The sequence below is a fragment of the Melanerpes formicivorus genome, unplaced genomic scaffold (genome assembly GCF_026170545.1).
Source record: "Melanerpes formicivorus ecotype bairdi unplaced genomic scaffold, bMelFor1.0.p_v2 SCAF_4, whole genome shotgun sequence".
NCBI classification, from domain to species: Eukaryota; Metazoa; Chordata; class Aves; order Piciformes; family Picidae; genus Melanerpes; species Melanerpes formicivorus.
Window position 1 is genome coordinate 16,286,399 of NW_027142356.1, and position 11,537 is coordinate 16,297,935.

General features: G+C 39.0%; 1 protein-coding gene across 1 annotated transcript; it reads left to right on the forward strand.

The window, feature by feature from the left end:
• The first annotated feature begins 3,451 nt into the window (after window positions 1-3,451).
• SCRG1 (stimulator of chondrogenesis 1) lies at window positions 3,452-11,281 on the forward strand. Its single transcript, XM_068137075.1, has 3 exons — window positions 3,452-3,520; window positions 8,089-8,351; window positions 9,853-11,281. The coding sequence occupies exons 2-3, from the start codon at window positions 8,116-8,118 to the stop codon at window positions 9,905-9,907; spliced, it is 291 nt and encodes a 96-aa protein (XP_067993176.1). The 5' UTR covers window positions 3,452-3,520; window positions 8,089-8,115; the 3' UTR covers window positions 9,908-11,281.
• The last annotated feature ends 256 nt before the right edge of the window (window positions 11,282-11,537 follow it).

The following is an 11,537-nucleotide window of genomic DNA, read 5'->3' on the forward strand; positions in this document are numbered from 1 at the left end:
GGGGCTCTGGGAGTCCATAGACAACATCTGCTGGAAGTAAAGTGTCACCCAACAATAAAGGCAAGAGACAGAACATGAACAAGAACTACTATATCCCTGATTTCTTCAAATCAAACAATGAACAGTGTTCCAGAAAACTCAGATGAACCCTGCAGGCTAATGCAGGGACAAGGTACAAAGCAAATAATGAGATGCAGGAATTGTGAAAGCAATTGTAGAGTATTCAACAGCACAGACCAATCATCAACAGAGACAAACAAGACCCAAAAGTAAATATACACAAAGCAAAAGCACAAAAAACCCTGTTTTCAAATACTATTTTTTTTCCTGACTGACATTATACAGATGTTGAGTGACATGCAAGGTGCAATATCAGTTCTATTTGATTTACATGTGAATATTTGTTAAATGAGCATGCAAGAATTTTATCTTTGCTTAAAAATCCATTGTGCTGAAGGTGGACTCCAAGGGACCCTACATACTGTTACCTTAGAATAAATGACAGCAGTTAATGCTATTAGCTGTGCTGACATGGTCATTAAGTCTCCAAGGCCCTTATGCATTCCTACAATACTTAAACTGTTAATATTCAAGTAGAGATTTTGTACTGCAAAAATCAGATTCTGAGGTTCCTCATAGATCTTCTCCTATAAACTCTATGTACTAATGAGGTGGCTGACTCACAGGTTAAGTGGTATCTTTTAAGAAGGTTTAATGTGAGTGGAGAAGCATTGGTACTTCCCACTGTCAGCCCGCAAAGAGCTGAGCATTGATATCAAGGATATAATGAGATAAAAGAAATTTTGTTTACAGGAAAAAATAAAACCTGTGTCTCACACATTAAAAATGCAAAGCACATTTAGATTCTGAGTACTTTAAAACATATTATTTTCCCAAGGCACATTATACAAATCCAGTCTAGAGTAATGTCAGAGGCAGCCACACTTCTGCAGCTAAATTTCAGTGCTGCCTTTTCTTTCTTCTTTCTCACCCTAGCAGGGGACAAGTTCCTTTGAAAAGTACTTCTCTCCTATGGATTGCTGCTACTATATTGTCACTACTCCCTCCGTTCTCTGTCTGCCACTGCCTTCTCATGGCCCATCATTTCTTGCTGGCTTTAGCAGCTGCAGCCTGGACGGAGAGGAACAGATCTACTTTGCATCCCACTTCTAATAGAGCCATACCTCTCCAGGCAGGAGCAGGGATACATATGCATCTAAAACAGGGTCTCTAAATATAAAGAATTGATCACAATTCATGGTGACTGTCTCTACACAGACCAGGAAGGGTAAAAAAGGCAGTTGTCTTGCAGCTTCCAGATGCCATACTGGGGAACAAAAAGCCTGTGTGATTTTCAGCATTCCTCTGCCAGGGCTAGCACCCTGCCAGTCCGCCCCAGACACCGTCTGCTGCGCTCACTGTGGACACAGAGCTGGAGCAAAAAGGCAGAAGGAAACTGAAAATAAAGGAAAGGCCACTAGGGCTGGAGACAGGGAGGGAAAGAGAGTCAGTATAGAGACAGATATTCAGGGCAATGGGGAAAAGGGGGGAAAAGGGAAAGGAGGTAAGATCTGGAAGTACTGCTTTGCACTTTGTTTTCTCCCATTGCAGGCTCCCTGCCCTTCCATGCATCTTCTTTGAAACTACCTTGCTTTTCACTTCTGAAAGGTTGTTCCTACAGCAGCCTTCTCCCACCTCTTCTTGGGTTGCATTTCTGTGTTGAGATCCCCCCAAACTTTTGCTTACTCCAAATCACAATTCGCTTTCCAGTCTCTACTCTGAAGCACCCTCACGAGGGGGAAATTTTCCTCCTGTTTATGAAGGTTTTTGGTGACTGAAAACATGATACAATGAAGCCATGGAAGGAGAAGGGAAACAAAACAAACACACCACACCAGCAAAACAGCAACTTTGTCAGTCCTGTCTTTTCCCAAAATGCAACAGGATGTTTCCTGAAGAAAACTCTCTCTCACGCTTCACTTTATAAACAAAACCATCAGACCATCAGTCCTCTGGACTGATATTTAAACAGGACTTTCAGAATATGTTTTGGAAACACACATACTCCCTGTAAAACACAAAAGAAGCCAGGAAATAATCCTAATGCACTTTTATTGCATCTTCAGGTATAAACTTCAAATTATTCATACCAAAATTCATCTGCAATTAACTAAAAAGGCATCCAAATTCAGAACATTAGCACAATACACTCTTGTTCTCACCCCCTAGTTTTATCTCTGCTTATAGCCAGTCCCCTGATGAATTACATCCCAATCAGTCTCACTGCCTCTTCCTGTAGTAGAGCACTGCCCTGGAACACTGTATGCTCCCAGAAGCATTAAGATAATCTCACTTAAGGTATGGCCTGCTGTTGCCAGGATCTGCACCAGAAAAGAATTCCTGTAGAAAAGCAGTGCCAGGCATTTTGTCACCCCGAAAAGGCAAAGATGTCTTGTTCTGACAGTAGCTGCCTGCACCTATCTCCTCCTTTCCCTAAGTTGCCATGCACCTCACAGTAGTGTCCAAAAATGTTCTGCCTGATGTTTCTGAAGTAAAGGTAGAGGTACAAGCATGCATCCTGCTCTTTGCTGTCCCAGCTGCCCATCTCCAGCAGAGAGGGGAAACACCCTGCTGGATGGGACCACCACAAGTAGGTAGGCTCAGTTTCAGAAAATTTGATTCTAAGCACTTGTGCCCTTTGGCTACTCTCCTTGCTGAGGCTGAAGAAGATGAGACAATAGAGGCCATAGTTCACTCCTGGCATATGAAAACTCAAACTGAAAAAGCATCAAGACATCAAGCTGTAAAGGGAGTCAGCTGAGTAATGGCACCTTTTTGTACTACCTAGCCTCTGTATGGAAGCAGGCCAACACATAGATGTATGTGTTACAGACTTTGTTACATACAAAGTAGCATCAGAATAAAAATTATGCAGACTAAAAAAGTTTAAGTATTACAGCTGAACTATTTGCCTACTCACATCACAAAATAGATCCAGGATGTTCTGCCAAATTACAGCAGAAATATGAGGACAGACACCTCACCCTCATGACTATTTTCTCATTAATACACAATATTTTGATTCCATTTAGAATCTCACTGTGTGTTTTTACCATAGCAGATCATTTGATTAGCTATAGCAGTCTAAAATAATTTCCTCTGCAAGATGTGGTTATTTCATAGAATGTTTCCTCTTCCCTTGCTCTGGATGTTACACTTTGCTCCGAGGACACCGGGGATCCTGGATGAAATAATTGCTTCTTGATGGAAAGGATATGTTCATTTCCCACCCCTTCCCAGTGTAGGTTGGTGGTAGAGGTAGGTCTTCAAGCCCATCCTCTGGTACCCAGCTGAAGAAGAGAGCATGTCAGTCACAGGCAGAAGTTGTGGCAAACAAAGAGCTGTTTGTACATCAGCACACATCGGCCCTCCCTATTCTCATTCCTGCTAGCTTGCTCTCTCTGGGTGCGCCTAAAAAGATACAGCTGCCAAGAAACTGAGAGTGAAGCAGAAGAGAAAGGTATGTCTTGCTCATGAAATTATCCTTGTGACCTTGTTCTGCTGATGTTAGTTACCAGAGTATAGAATTAGAAATATACATAGGAACATGCAGTAGAATATTTGGAGAAATGCAGATACACTATAGGCAAGGGATGCAATTCAAGACAGATGCATGGATAAGATCCAGCTAAGGAGAATTCTGTCACTATCTTGGTTGTCTTCAAAGGTGGGTGCTACATATTCACATCTGAAGTCATTAAACATAGTATATTGCCTTCCAGTGCTCAATATTATTGCAAAAATCAGTGAATATGGAGAGAGAGATGTTCACAATGAATTGCTGTCTTTAAGAAAACTAAATGGGTTTTAATGAGAACTCAGTTTCTGGAAAGAATCATGGTATTGATGGTAATTACAAAGCAGTAATTCACTCAATTCATCCTTGGTGGAAGAGCTGCTTTCCTTACAATGCATCAACTGTTGAAGCAAAATTGATTTGAAGCAATTTTTTTTTTTTTTTTAAAGCTGGAAAAAAGAAATCTGAATAATATTATCAGTTATGCAGCTCTTGTGTAATGATTTCTTAGGACTATGCTAATAAGCCCAACTGTTACACACTAACATACCTAAATATTAAATATTTAGCTCAGCATTTTACAGGTGTTTCTGAAATGGAAACTTGACAAAACAAACAATAAAAGACATTTTATTTTGAATAGATATCTGTAGTGCTTGAACTCAATGCACATTAAGAAGCAGATATATATTATTTGCTTCACTTTGAACACAACTTGTTACCTCTGCCCACACCACAAATGGACAAATAGGATGAGAGATCATACACCAAAGGTGTACCATTTAATGTGTTCTTTGCTTTCAATGTTAGGCCACTGGAGATGAAGACAGCTTAATAACTCTGAAGGGTATATTTAATAGCAAATAGACCAAACTGTAAATATTTAATCTACGCCAAAACATGCAGAATCTCTAGAGGTGCTGAAATACACATTTTATGCCATTTCTCAGTTTCCCCTTTTCCTGGCTCCTAACACCTGACCTAGTGCTAATATCATGTGACTTCCCATGAAATACTATTCTATTCCTGGTCAGGGAAGATGAAACCTGGGTTTTTTCTCTTTGGTCTTTTCTGACGGCCTGCATGTCCAGCAGATGGTGCCAAATTGCCCGGCAGGATAAATCCTGTACTCTCGGCTCAACAAGCAGGGATAGCACCAACTTCTGGCTCACTGTGCATATTCCCAAACTAACCATTTTCCTTTACATGAAACTCCAAATTATTTCAAAGCATTTGTTTTCGAACCTGCACCTGGTCAGGCTTAGCACGATTGGCATTTGTGTCTTTTCTGAATGTTTTATAAAATAAAGAAATCTAACAGAGCACTTCCTAGCAATTAGCATTTGAGTCACCTTAGTGACTGAATTTGCTCATCACATTTCTCTTAAAACAAATCAGTGAAAAACCAGTTTCTGTGGTACACAAAAGCAGGTATGGCTTCGGATATGAATTTGAGATAAATAGGCATGTATTAGCTCTGGTTTTTACCTAGGCAGCCTGAGACATTCCGTCATCTGTGCAGCAGTACAGTTGTAGCAGCTTCTCAGAAAAAGATGCTGCAGGTGAAAGGTCTGCCAAGTTAATCAGTATCAATTCTATGCAGGGAGCTGATGAGACACCTAGGTCCTTAGCAATCTTTCATCTGCAAGTAGGGACCTTTCTCCCACAGGAAAGAAATAACATTTTGAAGAAAGGTCCTTTGACTAAAAGTTTCCTTTTGATTATGATCTGCATAAACCCACAAGAATTATTTAAGCAGAAGTAATATTTTTTTATTTATTTATTAGTAACATCAATGCTGAGCATTGATTAGATGCACAACTAACCCATTAGCAAAGCTGTTTATCCATAGCTCACCAGCATATTGACTTTGCTAATCCTGACTTTGTCAGTCACCTGCATAAACCCTCTCGAATATGCACTAGAGCAACATCCTGTTATATTCCAAGGCAAGTAGTGAGTCACCTCATATTGCAGGTCACAATTTATGAATTCAGCAATTTGACAGTCTATAGAAAATCCATCCATTTTCAGGACAGAAAGAGCAGACAGGCAGCTGGCAACAGATTCAAACAATCATTCCAGCTGAACTCCGTGTAGGGAAAGATCACCTCAATTACTAGGAGTTAAAAAACGACCAAACAAGACCCACAAAAAAATAATAAACCCACCATACACAAAACCAAGGTATGATGAATGCTTCATCCTCAGAGGAAGAACTCACAGAATAATCCAGTTACAGGAAACACAAAGGCATAAACACCCCCACATCCTACATTTTTCCTTCATGGAATTTTTCTTTTGTTAAATACTTAAATAATTAGTCTCAATTATTTGAACAAAAGAATGTTAAATTGTACTCCATGACATTGGCATTTATCAAAGGCTAGCGTAAACAAACTTGGTCTCTTTTGAGCATTAGACTTCTCTGAGCAGGACTCTCATAACTGCAGCTCTTATACTCCTAAAAAATAAAAACATTATTATAATAATACATAATTAATTCTTTAGTCAATTCTGAGAAACAATATCAGGCTAAGTTAGAACAATGTTTACTTTATTTAAGAAGTAGTTTTGAAGTCCAAAACTAATAAAGACAGTATGCTATTCAATACTCCACTTAGGTAATAAAAAAAATAGTTCCCCAAGGCTCCGTTACTAGCAGTTTATAGGAGTCTCCTACTTAAAAGTTCAAGTACAATTTCATGGAAAATAAAAGGAATCATTCAATTAATTTTCCTTCTGTGACAGAAGTTCAAAAATACACAAGAGCTTATTTTCACCTCAGTCATGTTCTTTAATACACTGGCTGCTCTATAATATTTTATTTGGCTATAAGTGTCAAAAAGTGTGCGCAAAATCGTATGGAAAAATACAGTCAAAGAGCATTGAGGTGTAGTAGTATTTCATCCCTAATACAAACACAAATTCCCACATTTTCTTAGGTAGACTCTGTGGCCTGTCATTTATTGACTGAAGAAATGGAAGATCAGCCAGACCACTATGGTAGTGATTTGGGGTTTGGCTGGGGTTTTTTTAGAATTAGAATAAAACCTTTATTAGAATAAACCAAACCAGGTTGGAAGAGACCTTCAAGATCATCGTGTCCAACCCATCAACCAATCCAACCCGCCCAAACAGCTAACCCATGGCACCAAGCACCCCATCTGATGTAACTACCCAAGAAAAAAAAGTACTACAAAATACATTAAACTTATACATTTATAAACTTACACATGAATAGTTTTTCAGAGGTGACATCAAGCATTTTACATAAAAAACAAAGTAGGACTATTGTCTTAGTGGCTTCTACAGCTGCCATACCTTATTTAGTATTTTTTTTAATCTAAGCTCTGTCAACTTATCATTTGAGTCTTTGATCAGAATGTGCTTTATTCTTAGTTATTTCTAGGTTAATCTAGAGCACTCTGTTCTGCAGCCCTGCAAGTCATAATGTTGTAGTGTCACAGTATTAACTCCAAAGTGTCAATACTACGACAGACTACTAAGTCTTTCTTGAGGCTAATGCAAGTCCAGCAAGGAGGACTAAGGGAACTTTCTGGCAGAGCTGGGCATCGCTTTAGGTTAGTTTTCACAGCAGAATTCCTAATTAAATTTGGTAAAGTATCAGACCCCCTTCATGCAAGCATAAGGAAAGGTAAAAACCCCCACTCTCTCCTTACACCAACAACATCTAGGTTAAAGCATTGTTCAAAATGCTATTTCAGAAATTAATGGAAGTCCAAGCATCTTACCCAAAGCTTTGTGTCAGTCTGTGCAAAGCACCACAGCCAGCAATAAACAAGCTCTTGCAGAAGACAGGAAGCCTAGACACCAAGAGGAATGTTTTGTCAGGGATAATTTCTTCTGTCTTTTAAAAAGCCAAATAAACCAGAACGACCTCCTGTAGCAAGTTTGCATCATGAAAAAATATACAGAAAAGATTTTTCTCAATAATGCTGTATCACACCAAAGCCTGCAGTCCAGGACAGTGCCATCTGGCAGCACTGCACAGAGCTTCAGCCTCATTTACTGCTTAATATTGCAGTTTCTCAAGCAGTCCATGATAGAGAACTCAATCCTCTGTCATGAGAAAGATACTATTAATTTTATGTGAGTTACTCTTGTTTTGACAGGCAAAATAGCCAGGAAGGCACGGAAACACACCAGCACATTTTCTCTGGGTTTGGTAGCAATTGATACATTCACTTACACCACCAAGAGAACACACTCAGCTCAAAGCAATTTTCTCAAGGTGAGAGGCCAAAGAAACAAAATTGCCAGTAACAGAAGCCTCGATTCCAGATGAAAGTATTCCCAAGGCTGTACAGAAAGTAATGAATATCAGTTCTGCTGCGATATTATTTACCTCCTAGGAGAAAACACTCTCCAGCTCTCAGGCTGAAACCTCCAAAAGTTCACAGGAAAGAAAAATGAAAGCCAGAAAATAAATTGGAGAAAGAGATGTGTTCAGCAGCTATACCTGTGTCACATACCTCATTTCTCTTTAGCGCTATGCTGCAGAAACCTTTGCAAAAATGAAGATGGTCTCAGCATTGCTCCTGTTGAGCACCCTCCTGGGAACCCCTGCAGTGCCATCCCCACGTCCCTCTTGTTACAAGAGGTCCCTCAAAGACCACAACTGTCACAGCATCCCTGAAGGCACGGAGAACCTTCGACAAATTGATGACAGTCTGCAAGATCATTTTTGGGAAGGGAAGGGCTGTGAGGTGATCTGCTACTGCAACTTGAATGAATTGCTCTGCTGCCCAAAGTAAGACCATGCCATTTCATACACACTTCCACAGTTCTATGAACACCCATTGTATTTCCATCATTTCAGAGTTTCCACTGAAGGAATAAGCTACCATTTTTAAAGAAATGCATCACTTCAGATGGTTTGAAATTATATCAAAATACAGCAAATCACCTGATATGCTGCCAGTTTGCAGGTTTTGTAAATTTGTATGTCTTGTTATAGAGGACTTCAGCATTTAAAAATCACCCAACAACTGACGCTTGTGTTTGATCTAAGCTAAATATGAGAACTACATCAAATCCCTTTTCACAGCACTTTACAACGAATTTGTTTTCAGGACCATCAACAAAATCGTTTGATTTCTGTTCCACAGTAAAGAACTATTTTGCTATTTCATGCTGAATGCAGACACTTTAGCTGAATAAATGATTCTGTAAAGACAGCTGTTCAAAGAAGGAAAGCAAACAGGGGGAAACAGATTCACAATTGCTTGCAAAGGAGGGAACAGATTTATTCCAAGGATGTCGACATTTCTCTGTTCTCACAGGCACTGCTGACAAAGCTGAATGACGATGCTCCCACTGAACCCGGGAGTTTTTGTGTTGTTTTACAGAAAGAATGAGCTTCCCAACAAAACTGAGTTAATAATCATGACTAACCCATTATGGTTTGAAGTAATCAAATGTACTAAGAGATGCTTCATTCAGCTTTCCAGTAATGTCTTTACTTCAGGAAACATCAATTAAAAAGATCAACACTTCAAAACGTGCTAATACTTCAGGGACACTAAGATGAGATGGCATTTTACAGGCAAGCAAAAATGTCTCAAGTCCCCTAAAATCCAATAAAAGGTAAATTTCAGCACACCTGTAAGGAACTAGATTTGAACTAAGTGAGGATGACTTCTAAATCCAGATACTTCACATTCAAACTGAGAGCAGGGTTTAAAGCAGTTTTCAATATTTTACTTTCCATAAAACCAGACCTGGTGTCTTCACCCTGAAGCACACTTTGGATTTCCAGATTCAGCCTGTGAGCTTTGAGCAGCCCAATAATGTTTCTGATATCGACACAAATAGATAAGGAGGTCTTCCTTCAACTATCTTGAGGTGCAGAAGACCTAATTTGCAAGTATGCTTTCAGGATAAATTGCACTATGTGTCCACATGCCAAACTTATTTATTTTCTTAATATTATGTGAGTTTACTTTCTCAAGGCTAAAATATCAGGGTGGAGCTCTGGCACTCTGTTGAATGAATTAAAGTTTTGCCATCATTTCTAAGACAGGCCAGTAATAGAAATGTGGGAACGGCATCTAGACCAGAAATTGGATTTGCATTGCTAGAAGGTCATCCCACACACACAGAGTAATCTCACAGATATATCCCACCAGAAGCTAAAAAAACAAACACAAAACAAAACCAAACCCACCCCCCCCCAAACCAGAAATGCATGTCATGTTAAAGTTGTAATAGGCCAGTGTTCTAATTATTTAAAATCTAATAATATCTTTCAGGGATATTTTCTTTGGACCAACGATATCTTTTGTGATCCCCTGCAAAAGTCAGTGATGGACATCAAGTCTGCCAGTGAAGACAACAAACATCATTCTGTAATACTGTAATAATAATGCTTTGAAGTGGAAATAAGCCCAACCAGTATCAACAAAACCCCTTCCTTCATAACCACAAGGCAGTGTCTCTTTTTGTACTGTAGAAGAAATAGTTTCTGTATCTTTTTGAAATTTCAAATGTGTAAGAAGTTCTTTCAAATTTGATGGCTGCCTTAATTTCCATAATGGTGTACAAGCTCTTAACACATCCTAGTACACTTCCCCCAGCAATAAGCCTAACTCATGTTACCCATCACAACATCCTCAACCAGTTTTGATGAAGAGACTCCAAGATTAAGTCCTCATGTGGCTAAGAATGTGATTCTTATAGCAACCTACTGCAAGTACAGCTTGCTATTGCTTTATTTCCACCACACTGTTAATGTTAAGCTGAGGATGCTCAGTACCTGCACTTCTACACACAGGCAACATATTCTAATTGGGCATCTTAAAAAAACATGGACATGCAAAAGGTGAACTTCCAACATTCATATCTGAAAATTCCACAGTGAGGGGGAAGGTCAAAACTCAAATAGCAGTACTAGAGCACATTTAGGCCTTAATTACGTTTGACTGGTTACCTGCATTAGTTATGCAATCCCTGAAACTTTGAACTGGCTAATCTTAACGCTGAACTTCTAAAATACTAGAACAACTACAGGAGAGTATTTCTAGTCAGAGAGATGTGTAGAAAGGATAGAACTGGTGTAAGGTTTGTTAAGGCAACACACAAATCCACAATTAACAGCTTTTTAAATTGTCTTGTTTGAAATACAGTACCTCAGAATTAAGAGTTAAAGTGCTAGCTTTTTATTTTTAGGTTAGTCTTGTAGAGAACTAAGGAGGAAAGTAAAGACAAAGAGGTATATCTCAATATTAGAAGTGTTTAAGAGGTATTATGATCCAGGCTGCATATATGGTCACCTCTCAACACCAGCCAGTATTGACTACAGTGCAAGATAAAAACCAGCCAATGCTCACAAGAAACATAAATTTTATGGAAAGTCACCTGAACAAGGCAGTGAGCCTGGGTGACTGCCTTACATACAAACTCTTCAGCTATCAAGTCAGTCACATGGAACGTGGGTAGCACTGAAGAAACCACTTAAGTCTTTCCCATTCAATCTTGCACCATTAACACCACAAAACCTGCCACCATCAGTTTACCAGGCTTACTTTATATGCAGTATAAAATATCAAGATTACTCTTCTTCCTCTGTTTGTAAAGGAGAATTGGACAGTGGAGCAGTGTGTGTGTGATTATACGCATCTAATAATAAATATCTCAACTAAGTCTGTGTGTACTATTTTTGCCATGTAATTTTGATGCTACTGACTGTTAAACAAACAGCTTGTGTCATCAGACTTTTTAAGCCTGTTTGTGTAATTATTCCTGAGTCATTTGGGCTTTCCACCAAATCATCAATTAAGGGCAAAAATATCCCATAAATCTGGCAACCCACAGTGAAAGACATACAAAGACAGTGTTCTACTAAGGAAACATATGGTATCTGCTCTTCTGTACAAGTCCTTTATAGACTTCTAGCAGTAATAATTGCATGTAATTTCTGTTGGTAGTGCTATCATTT

What these genes read in the sequence shown, in the direction of transcription:
- SCRG1 (XM_068137075.1), top strand. Translation starts at nt 8,116, where the DNA reads ATGAAGATGGTCTCAGCATTGCTCCTGTTGAGCACCCTCCTGGGAACC. An exon ending in GAATTGCTCTGCTGCCCAAA is followed by an intron (nt 8,352 to 9,852) that starts GTAAGACCATGC and finishes AATATCTTTCAG; the next exon opens with GGATATTTTCTTTGGACCAA.